Source organism: Thunnus thynnus, chromosome 14, assembly GCF_963924715.1.
Source record: "Thunnus thynnus chromosome 14, fThuThy2.1, whole genome shotgun sequence".
In the NCBI taxonomy this organism is placed as follows: domain Eukaryota; kingdom Metazoa; phylum Chordata; class Actinopteri; order Scombriformes; family Scombridae; genus Thunnus; species Thunnus thynnus.
In genome coordinates this window covers 7,211,107-7,223,618 of record NC_089530.1, presented here as the reverse complement: position 1 = coordinate 7,223,618, position 12,512 = coordinate 7,211,107, and the positions used below count along the sequence as shown (strand labels likewise).

At 39.8% G+C, this 12,512-nt stretch overlaps 1 protein-coding gene across 2 annotated transcripts; it reads left to right on the top strand.

The window, feature by feature from the left end:
* Nucleotides 1-4,676: 4,676 nt before the first annotated feature.
* Nucleotides 4,677-11,967, top strand: cyp1b1 (cytochrome P450, family 1, subfamily B, polypeptide 1). 2 transcript variants are annotated; one of them, XM_067609497.1, is made up of 4 exons: nucleotides 4,677-4,785; nucleotides 5,606-5,755; nucleotides 7,641-8,645; nucleotides 9,292-11,967. In XM_067609497.1, the coding sequence occupies exons 3-4, from the start codon at nucleotides 7,651-7,653 to the stop codon at nucleotides 9,902-9,904; spliced, it is 1,608 nt and encodes a 535-aa protein (XP_067465598.1). In that variant the 5' UTR covers nucleotides 4,677-4,785; nucleotides 5,606-5,755; nucleotides 7,641-7,650; the 3' UTR covers nucleotides 9,905-11,967. The 2 variants fall into 2 exon arrangements, with proteins under 2 accessions (XP_067465598.1, XP_067465597.1); XM_067609496.1 differs by lacking the exons at nucleotides 4,677-4,785; nucleotides 5,606-5,755 and adding an exon at nucleotides 7,305-7,513.
* The last annotated feature ends 545 nt before the right edge of the window (nucleotides 11,968-12,512 follow it).

Below are 12,512 nucleotides of genomic sequence, written 5' to 3'. Positions count from 1 at the left end.
GCAGCCTCTGGTGCTCTGTTTCTTTCTGTATTCGTCTGTATGCATAAGTACAGATATGTGTTTTGTACATGGAGGTAGAATTTGCCTTTACATATAACACACTATGCACTTTCATCAGATGTGAGCTGCCCTTCAGAGGTCACTTGGTTCACAATTTCCTGCAGGAAGCAATGATTTACAAGCACAACCACACCGCTGCTTGGAACAGTGTACTAGATGCAGTTTGGGAAAAAACTCACAAAGAGTAAAAAAGTGCCTTCACCAATATTTAAAACCGAAGTCCTGATCAAACTTGTCTTCAACATTTATTTTCACATAATCCTCAATTCATCCCTTTCACACAGTAATCCGCAAAAACAAAACACCTCCGCCTTCATTAAAAGCTATTCACATTCTATTCACTGGTTATTTTCCATGGGGTTCTTGTCAGTCTCTTCAATTAGGCCAATAAAAACAATGACTGACAACAACAGTTACAAGGGTAAAAGCGGGCAAGGCTTTTTTAGTTGGTGTGGATTTGAAAAGCGCAGTCATGCGGCTGAACACGTAATAAGCCTCCCATTCTTTCCAAAGAAGTACCAACAGTTCAGCTGGACTCCACAGACCCCTGAAAAGGGTTTCCTCCAGTAAGACAAAAAAAAAATCCGACATGCACGCCGTTTCAGAATTCAAGGGGGAAAATGCCCTTTTAGTGTGAGAATGAAGGGGAGACGCCTTCACGGGCTGCTGACTACGCTTTGGCAAGGGCCTCTGTAGAACTTGGCTGGACAAAAAAAAGACCATACAGATAGAGGTACCTCAATGAGCGCTCAGTTAATCTGCAAGGTCATTAGGATACTTGAAACACTCATTAGCATCATTCACATGAACTTAGACGGCAGGCTGTTTTTTCCGGCATCCGTAAAGAAAAGAAAAACTCAGAATTTGTGGACTTCTGGGAAATATTGTGGAGCGATTTGGGGGCGAGGGGGAGTTGTTGTGGGACAGTTTGACATTTGGAGTCACCGGGGTCATTCAGTCGTAATGAGGCGCTCGCGGTCAGACCAAAGTGAAAGGGTTTGCCCCAGCGCTCAACTCTCCCTGACTCATCGCCAAGCCAGATGACAGTTTGGTTTGGTCGTGGTCAGACCAATCACACGGCGGCAGGTTGATTCATCTGTAATGGAAAGTAATTAACAAGACAGGACCACACGGACAATCCTGACGTGTGTGTCTCTGTGTTTCTGCATGTGTGTCTGTTTTCCTGTCTATTAACTGTTACAGATGGCTCAATTGGACAAGCAGTAGAGAAAATAACATAAACATGTCATGAAAAAGGACTTTATCTTTGAATCACAGATTGCTACGGTTGTGGGTCATATCAGGTTGAATGCCAAACATGTAATCAACTCATTAATGCTCTTGTCAAATTTCAACATGTTGTTTCACTCTTTGTGTTTGCAATTTCTCTGTTTTGGGGAATGGTTGTCATAGTTGTCTGACATATTATAGCAGTATTCATGTTTTTGGCCACACAGGAGCAGCTAAACAAAGTAGTAGTTGTGCCATTGGCTGTAGGACGGTGAAATGCCCCAGTTAGCAAGCTATGCTAACATTTGCTAATTGAGTTTACTTTTACTTTAAAGCAATATTCATTTGTTTTTTGGCCACTTGAGGGCAGCGGAGCAAGCTCGACATATCATCACTATATGGAGTCGTTGCAGCGAACATGCTAGCAAAGAATTGCTGAAAAACTCATTGAGCAGATATGGAGCAACATAAGCATTCATTCAGAGTCGTGTTTCTGGCCACTTTAGGTATGTAAGTCATTCTTTTAGCTCAAATTTGGCCTTCTCCAACTCCTCCTCTCCAGCTCTTAAGCTGCTAAAGGCTCCACTATGTTCACCTGCTAATGCTAACTTTATCTGCCATTTTCATACAAATGGGTTTATCAGAGATTAGACTGATGAAAGCAGAGAGAGCGAACCAAAAACAGTAAAGTTACTGGCTGTAAAATTATTATCTGTGGGCTCATCCTTACAAGTTATCACTCTCACATTACACATAGTCATTTGATTCATTGTTAATGTAATAATATTGATTAGTGCAGCTTTAAATAAATGACAGTTGTCTTGTTGCTTTGAAAACTTGCATTTAAGAGTGTTGACTGCCAGACTTCATTGTGCCTGACAACTCTACTATACAGTGTGATGACATGACTTTAGAGATTTAGAGAGTCCTTTTCCAAGAAGTCTTGTATTGTGTGTTCTAGTGCCTGTAGCTGTCAAAGTCCCTATCGTGTGATAGGTCACTGGAAAACTAGTGACTGAAATAACACCAGTTTCTGAATTAATTCTATGGTTTGCTGGAAATAAAAACATTAGTGCAACATACCACCTCTGCCTCTCCTGAAGCAATACAATGCAAATTATTGTCAATAATAATTTAAGTTTAGGTTGATACAGGTTCAGAAAAGCTTCATTGTTCCAAATGTATACCTTTCATTCATTGTTTTCTTGCACTGGCATTTTGTGTACTCATAATTAAAAACATTTTTTATTCAGTCAACATAATAAACTGATGGGGGCTCATTATTAGAGTGAGAAAGATGCTGATTTTTTATTTTATTTTATTTTATAAAACTAACGAATGACCTCCATTAGACTGATACAGCAACTTTAGCAAATGTTAATCCATTGGATCTAAATTATGGCAGTGTTTATTTGTTAAATTTGTACTTTTTAATTTTGACTTTTTATCTTCAATGTGCATTTTTGTAAATAACATCTATTTGTCAAATTGCAGTTTTCTCCTAATATCTTTGCCTTACTCATTATAGCCTGTACATCTGAAAATGTTTAAATGCATGCATGATTGATAAAAACTCACTGGCATGTCAGTGTCTCCCCCAGAAAGCGTAACCAATTGTAGGCGAGTTAGCAGCTCTATTCAGTGAAGTTGTCAGACGCTTTCCCTTCACTTGTCACCCCTATGATGAAGCACATGTGCGTGACTGCTCTGCACCTTTAGAATAGCCTTGGGCAGTCCCCTCTGTTCCTCTGTTTTCCCCAGAAGTTCACAGCATAGATTCAGAAAGTAAGATAAGCCCTGTAAGTGCTGTAAAAGGCGTGCAACTCTTCCGAGGTCCTGTGCATGCTTCCACTAATTACAGACATAAATCAAAGTAATGACCTGTTTCATTTGTCATTTTTGTTTGTACATGACGTAACTTCCTGATCAGAGCTTACTCTGATTTCCTCTGTACGAAACTATGCTCTGAATGTGAGAAATGCTGTTGAAATCAGACATGATCGCTGCCCTGCCAGGCAGTAACTTTACAATGTAACTGTACCTTTACTGTCTGAGCAAATCATCACCTGCACACACCTTTCTGAGCTCCTCCCTGACCTCCATGCTCACTCACACGCGATGAGCAATTGAGCTGTCAGTCAAGCAGGAAGGGAAACTGGTGTTGAAACTGAACTTGCTAGCAATGAGGAGCTTTGGTGGCCCAAGGCAAAGGCCACTGTGTGGGCCCATCTACCCTACAGGTTGATCTGCAGCTAAAGTCACCTCACTGCACCTTTGAGCGGATTACCTAAAAGGCTCGGCATCCAAACACTGACAAATGTGGGGTTTAAGGGCTACATTTATGACAGCGCGATTAATTCTAGGCATGAAACTACACTGACACCTATAAATATTAATAACAAATGCATTTTTCTCTGCATGGTAGAGTCCACCTAGTCATCATTAAATTCTTTACTTTTAATTTGATGTGAGAGGTTTTAGGTCTTTAATTTGACTGAATTTGAGGGCAAATGACAGGACAGCCTCATGCAAATATGTGTGATCCTGCAGCCATAACAAATAGTGGGAAAAAAATCAAGACAATAGGAAATGTGCAAATGATGAATACTTGAATTTCATTGGGTAGATCTCTGGAAGTAAAAGACTATATATCAAGTTTCAAACAGGAACACAAAATGGAATGAAGACTACAAATGGAGGAAGTTGTATTTTTTTAAGGTTAATCTTTGAATCTTTTGCTGCCTAGGAAAAGAAGGAAGCTGACTCACTTTTATCGGACAAAGCAGCAATACTCATTTACTCATTTTTTCTTTTAAAAAAAATATGAACTTTGAGGTCTTGGGAAATAATAAACTTGCAAAGAGAATAAAAAAAGAGATTTTGAGCTGTCATAGATTAACTGACATTCAAGCACAGAGTATGTGTTATCCTTTAAAACAGAGTTAAACTAAAGACCTACTGAGGAACAAAAGTCAGTCATGTGACCATGGGATGTTCAGGATCACTGACCACACACACACACCAGACAGAGACAGAGAGATGTGTGTGTGTGCGTGTGTGTGTGTGTGTGTGTGTGTGTCAGAAACCTTCCTGAGAGCAGCTATTGTATCTTTTTTTTGTGCAGATTTAAAAAAACACATGCACCTAAAAATATTTAATCTTCAATTCTCCACCATTCAGAACATTATCACCTATAGATGATATTATAGTTTCAGTACAATTATCAGTTTACAAACATGCAGTTATTATACTACATGAGAGGAATTGATCAAAACCAGCTTGCTTTTCAATGAAGTGAAAGAAGGCAGGGGAGGACCCGCTCTAGTTTGGTCTAATAACTGAGTCCTACCAGTAAAGGAGGCTGGGACCAGTTGTACATTTACCAGCTTGTCTCCACCCTCATGGATCCATTCACCACTGGACTAAAGAGAGATCACGCACGGTCACCTTGTGAGAGCTTGATCCAGTGGAAGACAGCAGGAGGGTCCTGACTCAGTAAGTGTCTGTGTGCTTTACAGTGATTCAACTGAAATATATAATTAAAAAATTAATGCTGTAAATTATAATTTATGATAATATGGCTATAGCCTCTTTAGATTTTATTATATATTATATATGTATAATATATATTTTCCTTGCCGCTGTGGCTTGCTCCTGGGGGAATGTTGGGTCTCTGTAAATTAAAGAATATGGTCCAGACCTGCTCTATGTGAAAAGTGCCCTGAGATAGCTTATGTTGTGATTTGGCGCTATATACATAAAATTGACTTGACTTGATCATATTATAAGTAATAAGCTGTAATTGAGAATATTCTTTATACTGTAAGGCCAATAATGCATCGTTTTATAGATGTAATAATGATTTGCCTTTTTTAAAGGCCACAGGACAATCTAACATAAAATTACAAAGCACAAGTCTCATTAAATACCGGTTTTACAAATATATTTAAAAATATAATATATATACATATACATATTATCCCGAATTTGTTCTCGAGACTGACCGCATTATTACAACAAAGGACAATAATATGTTTTAAAAATATCACATTAACATTATGGCAAAACTATAAACCACATGACATCCTATATGTTATGATGATATTATAGAAGTCCAAATATTGTATAAAGTGCAATAAGTTCAGTATTTTATGTTGTGCGTGCTACAGAATATTTGTGTCGACCTCTGCGCAACAATGACCGACAGACTTATATCTAATTTATTACATGCGTGGATTTTTTTCTTAACAAAATATAAAATCAGCAGTATTGAAATGTGTCTGTACGTCTCTGTTAAAATGTAAAACTCCCACAGTTGTAGCTCGGTGCAGCAGTTGAGGGTCAGAGGACATCACCGGGTTTATCTGAGCCGCTGTCCGCGGTGCTGAACCAGGATCCCCGAATCACATCCCAACCAGACCAGACCTCCTGAGCAGGAGGGTCCAAGCAGGGGACAGCGAGCCAGGTATCATCTACAGGCTGAAAACAAAGCAGAGACTCACAAACAACAACAACAAGTCCAAAGACATAATCATAAACAAATGTCAGACTAAAATGATGAAGCAGGTCTGAACCCACGACCACTGCTTTAGACTACATACCGAAGCCGGAGTGAACACAGGAGAGAGAGGTGGCCTAACAGTTATTCTTATTGTTCAGAATTGTCAAGGCGCCCCGAAATACATTTAAGAAATGTCGCTTTAATTATGTTTTAGGGTCACATTTCCTGCCGCACTCTTATATTTAGTACTTTTATATGAGTATAAAAGAGAGACAGACAGGGTGTGCAGTGTCCTGCAGGACAGGTCTGATGCTCAGCATGTTAATTAGGGATTATTAATGAGCTGCAACGCGGGGTTCGCCTCCTCCTGGTGGCTTGATGGGAAAGCGCACCCTTAATAACGTGCTCTCATTACAGCAACTTCGCACTGTGCCGTCCGAGGCATCAGAAGAAATACAGCGAACAGCGTATCTCATGCAAACAGACTGCAATCCTATTTTCACTCCTATGCAAAAGCCACAGCAGTGAGAGGAAGGAGTGCAGATTCCCGATTGTAATTTGTAACACTATCAATATTAGTAAAGTCTCCTCATCTGTAAGGTTTAATTAAACATACAATTCAGGAATAAAAATACGTTTTATTTTTCACAGTCTGTTTCAAAATGTGATGATGAACCATCCCTTCAATAAATAAATACATAAAGAAAAAAGAAAAAAATTAAGACCTAATTGTAAAATGCGACGTCACATTTAGTTTAAAGCAACAATAACAAATTAACACTTAAAAGGCATTTGTGCTGTACTGTATTTTTGAAAAACGTAGTTTCCTCCCCTCAGACAGCAACACGCTATTGAAAAGCTCTGAAAAGGAAACCATCAACACAATGACAAGAATCTCAATTTGATTAAGGTGAAGAATAATTATGATCAAATGTAAAACAAAATCCATTATCATTAAGAGATTAGAAATATATTATTATCAATAAAATGTGTGTTATTTTCATTTTCTTTCAGGAACTTTACTACTAACGACATTAATATATATATATATATATATATATATATTTATTACCACTACTACTACCTCCACTACCTAATAATAATAATAATAATAATAATAATAATGATAATAATAATTATAATCAATTGTTTATACTATCGTAATTATGAAATTACAGTTAGTATAAAAACATTTTGAACTACTTTAAGATGGCTAAATCTACAAGTTTAATGACGTCAATGCTCCATTCATTTATTGCAAAGAATATCCTCTCACCTCAATTAACTTTACTTTCTCAGCTTTGTATTGAGGTTAAACACTCACATTTGCTTAGTCGGACAATAACGCCTGTAAGCGCGCTGAGAGAGAGAGAGGGAGGGGGGGGAGAGAGAGAGAGAGAGAGAGAGAGAGAGAGAGAGAGAGAGAGAGAGAGAGAGAGAGAGAAAGAGAGAGAGAGAGAGAGAGAGGTGGGTGCAGGAGGTGGTGATGGTGGGTGGGTGGGGAGACACGCTTTGCAACAAATCTGCCCACTGTAACAAAGCAGGGCACAGACGCTGACGGGCCGTGATGCTGCGCCGTTTGGGGATAAATGCTTTCACTTGGTGCTTCAAAGTTTCACAGTCTGTGGATAAACATCTGAAGTGGAAAAGTTTTTGAAACATTAAAAATCTGGATAAATCGTAAAGGCTGGTATATTTTCGATGAGCCAGGGATATAACCAGGTATTTTATCACCTAATAATTGAATTTATTTAATTTCACATGCCCATAACTCATGTCGCACCATATATTTTAAATCTTGAATAATATGTGCGTTAATATTGATGTTATTATCATATTCCCCCTGCAGGATCCCCATCATGGATATTAAATTGGAGGGGATTGACCCAGGGACTCCAAGAGCTCTGTTAGTGACATGTGTGACTCTGTTGCTTTCCCTCCAACTGTGGCTGTGGCTCCGGCAGAGGTCGATCCACTGCCCGCCCGGTCCACTCTCCTGGCCGGTCATCGGGAACGCTGCGCAACTTGGCAAGGCACCGCACTTGTATTTTACGCGTATGGCAAAGAAATATGGCAATGTCTTCCAGATTAAACTGGGCTGTCGGACCGTGGTGGTGCTGAACGGGGAGTCCATCAAACAGGCGCTGGTCAAACAGGGACTTCAATTTGCCGGCAGACCGGACTTCACCTCCTTCCAGTACGTCTCCAACGGGAACAGTCTCGCTTTTGGCACCATGACGGACTGGTGGAAGATGCACCGCAAAGTGGCCCAGTCCACTGTACGGATGTTTTCCACCGGGAACCCGCAAACCAAAAAGACATTTGAGCAACACGTCCTCTGCGAGGTCAAAGAACTTCTGCAGCTGTTTGTGGGAAAAACGAAGGAGCACCAATATTTCCAGCCCACGACATATCTTGTGGTGTCCACGGCCAACATCATGAGCGCAGTGTGTTTTGGGAAGCGCTACTCCTATGAGGACGAGGAGTTTCGGCAGGTGGTGGGGAGGAATGACCAGTTCACCCAAACAGTGGGCGCAGGGAGCATAGTGGACGTGATGCCCTGGCTCCAGTATTTCCCCAACCCCATCAAAACCATATTTGACAACTTCAAGAGGCTCAACCTGGAGTTTGGCATGTTCATTCGAGATAAAGTCATTGAACATAGAAAAACAATCCAGTCAGACACAATCAGGGACATGACGGATGCTTTTATAGTGGCGCTGGACCAACTACGCGACAAAACCGGGGTTTCATTGGAGAAGGACTTCGTTACCTCCACTGTTGGGGATATATTTGGAGCAAGTCAAGACACACTGTCAACTGCCATGCAGTGGATCACCATCATACTTGTCAAGTAAGAAACTTTTCCTATGATTTTATAGAGATTATTTTAATGTTCTGACATTTAAAATGCACAAATAGTAAACAATATACGGTACATTCTAAAGGGAAATAAATGTAACAATTAATGATAAATCAGAGTGGGTCCTCATCCTTCTGACTTAAAGCTGCTCAGACTTGAGGAAGTGCAGTAGCATTTGTGTTATGTAACAGCGGGGGAGCTGAGGCTCAGGCAGGTACTCGCAGCACGATATAAAGAGCTGAAACTGCACACCAGTGAGAGTGAATGAAGCGCCCAGTCAGCATTTTACTGTACACATTCTGTAGCAAGACCTTTGTCTGACATCTCATAAATCCATTTTCTAATCTTGCTTGATTGTTTAATCCCATCAAGGCTTAATATTTTGTTCATCAGGATGGAGTGATAAAATGTCTTGAGCCTCAATTTTAAAAAAGATAAACATGTGTGTCTACATTATATCCTTAAATCAAAAGATAGGTTGCATTTTCTTTGGTTACTAAATTACGTTAAATGTCAGATAAAGTTTTCTACAGAGATGTTGTTCCACTTATTTCTTTAAGTGAAGTTAAAAACCTATGACAGTAACCTCCATCCTCAATATAGTCATCTTAAATGTAGGTCTCACCTGTGCATGTAGGTATCCAGAGATGCAGGTGCGTCTCCAGCAGGAGGTGGACAAGGTGGTGGACCGCAGCCGGCTCCCGTCCATCGAGGACCAGCTGCAGCTGCCTTATGTCATGGCCTTCATCTATGAGGTGATGCGCTTCACGAGCTTTTTGCCGCTCACCATCCCCCACTCCACTACCACTGACACCTCCATCATGGGCTACACCATACCAAAGAACACAGTCATCTTCATCAACCAGTGGTCCATCAACCACGACCCGGCAATGTGGTCCCACCCGGAGACCTTTGACCCTCTGCGTTTCCTGGACCAGAACGGAGCACTGAACAAGGACCTGACCAGCAGTGTGCTCATCTTCTCGCTGGGCAAACGGCGGTGTATTGGTGAGGAGCTGTCCAAGTTGCATCTCTTCCTCTTCACAACCGTCATCGTCCACCAGTGCAACATCACTGCAGACCCGGCCAGGCCACCCACACTGGACTACAACTATGGTCTGACTCTGAAACCCCACTCCTTTTTTATATCAGTGTCTCTGCGGGAAGACATGACACTGCTGGACACGGCAACCAGGCAGGCTGAGGAGGTCAAGGCCGAGCCCTCATCAGACTCCCAAACAAAAGAATAAATTAAATCAAAACTATCATGAGTACAAATGAAGGCTGAAACATAAAAAGACTTATGAACTGTAGCTCATTTTTGTGAGCTGCCTGAAAAATATATTTATAAGCTGAAATCTCAGGCTAAATTCTTATCCTCTACACACTGTTTTTAATGCTTCACATGACAGTGAGTTGAGAATGATTACATAGTTGTGATCACTGATTGCTGACTTATTTTTAAGTATTATAATGCCGGACAGAAACAGATGTGCATCTGTTTCACAGGAGACATGATGAATACTGCACATGCCATGTCTCACAGCAGTTCACCTGGGATGAATCTGCTCAGCTGTAATCCCTTCACATGCCAGACGACCTCAAACACACATCAACTTTGCAATTAGCATCTTCTTTTGATTCATCAAGGAATGCAGTCAGCTGCACATCACCAGTGATCAGCCTCAATCAGACGTCAGTATAGGCAACACTGGCTACAAGCTGTGACAAATCCTTGTGATTTTGGTGCGAATAGCATTACTGCAAGAGTTGAATGAAAAGTAGAAACCTCCAAGCTTGTATACACCCTGTTGTCATTGTTGCTGTCAGATAAAGAGTTATAAACCCTCTGAAATTCATGTCAAATTTCTCAACACATAAAAGAACATTTATTCCATGAAGTTAACTAATCAAAACTGGACTTACAAGATTTCTAGATGATTAAAGTGATGTGCCATCTAAGGTCAGACTCCTGATCTTTGCAGTGATTCTGCATGAACAGGTGAATAAGCTCATGGAGTGCTCCAGCCCCTAAGCGTAATGTCTACTAAAATAAACCGCCCAGTACTAACGTGTAGTTTTTGATATAATAGCGTAAAAGCATAGTTACTCAGGAATAAGGGCTATGAAATGCCAAATACTATTTTAAGTAGAATGCTTTTGAAAGTCATCTAATATATCCTGAAACCTACTGTAGATACTGTTTGAAAGGACAAAGCAAAGGAGCTTAAAGAGTACACCAAGCAGACCTACTGCAAGTGTTGCTTGTGTCTGTGAACTACTGTACAACGCACCTATGAAAAAAAAACTAATATTAGATCAGTGTTATTTAGCCATTTATTTCTTTTTTGTGTGTCTTGCAAAAGTTTGTTTAAGTTTGAATGTTTTAGAAAGCTGCTCTATGAAAAACCCCTCATCCTGTCATTTAGGTTCCCTCTTCGAGATGCCAGTAACCAAACAATTTTGTCTTTATGTTACATACAGAAATATTCATGCTGTCAAACCTGGGGTTGGGACACTGGGGTTAACTGTTTTTTGTAGACTCATCTAATTGCAGTCTCAACATGAGAGACTAATGCACTGACTGTAATGTCTTGGATTTGGGCGTTTGTTGGCCTCCTTTTTAGCATAATGAAATTCAGATTCATCTTCAAAATGACATGTGACTTTAAGAAAGTATTTGTTATTTCTATGATGTAGTACAGTAACAATCACAATGTATCCACTGCTGATATACAGCTCCATATACAGAAGGTAGAGTATAAAAAGACATGAAACTTGACAATCCATGATGATTATCTAAAAATAGGAGTAAAATCTGAATGAATGAAATGGAAGCACTGCTGTGATGATCGTTCAGTTTGTAAGATCAGAAAAGCATGTCATAAACTTTCAAGTTCCCTTTTCTTCTGTAAAGGAAATGATAAAATGTTAAGTTCTGCATGCTAATTTCGGCATAATTTATATAGAAACAAGAAGGTTTTGTCATCAAATAATAAATTAAAGGTCACCTGCTATTATTCTTTTCATGTAATTTGGGACACTAACCAACAGCTAACATCTCATGAAGTCAACATGATGGGGGTCAAGAAATACTTCAAATCCAAAATTTACAGTGTCTTTACCTCATATGCTTCTTTTACAGAACTATACAGATTAGATGAGTGAAACAAAAAAATACATTTATTATTTGTCACTGTTGCAGTACTTTAAGCTTTTGTCTACACATCACTGCATCTGTGATTTGCTTGCCTGCCTGAACGTTGTTTTGAAAGATATTGTACAGTTATGTAATAAAAGGACACTAACTATTCTTTTGTATTCACTGATGCAGTTTCCTATCATCTAAATGGGTTAAAGGTGAAAAGATAAGGACTTCTTAAATATGTTAAAACTATAAGCTTCCTAAGCACATAGAGTAGGCTCAATTTTTATTTTTTTTTCAATGGTATACACGTTAGTTTGTCCCGATTGTGTTCAGAAGTTTTGACATAAAAGTGACTCCGTACTTGAGGCTGATTAGGTAGAGCTGATTAACATAACATTTCAAGCAAGTGTCACTGTGAACTCCTAGAAAAATGCCATGAACTCTTGGCATCTTGCCCGGTCAGGTGGGAACAAAAGGGAAGTGTTTGGGAGATCCCTTTCCCTGCACAGCGTTTTATCTCGCCCTGCCAGAACATCCTGTACTTGATCAGCAAGAGCGTCGCAGCCAGCCAGCCAGACAGCTTTCAGAGTGCGTGACAAATTCAGATAAAACTAAAGTAGATGATTACTGATATGGCTCTCCCCATTCTCTTTCCTCCTTTACTGCCTTTTTTTACAAGCACAAAATTAAATCTGAAGACTAAATAGTGC

Excerpts from the sequence above, each read along its gene's own strand:
- cyp1b1 (XM_067609497.1), top strand. The coding sequence starts at position 7,651 with ATGGATATTAAATTGGAGGGGATTGACCCAGGGACTCCAAGAGCTCTG. Across the intron at positions 8,646-9,291 it reads ATCACCATCATACTTGTCAA|GTATCCAGAGATGCAGGTGC; the intron begins GTAAGAAACTTT and ends CTGTGCATGTAG.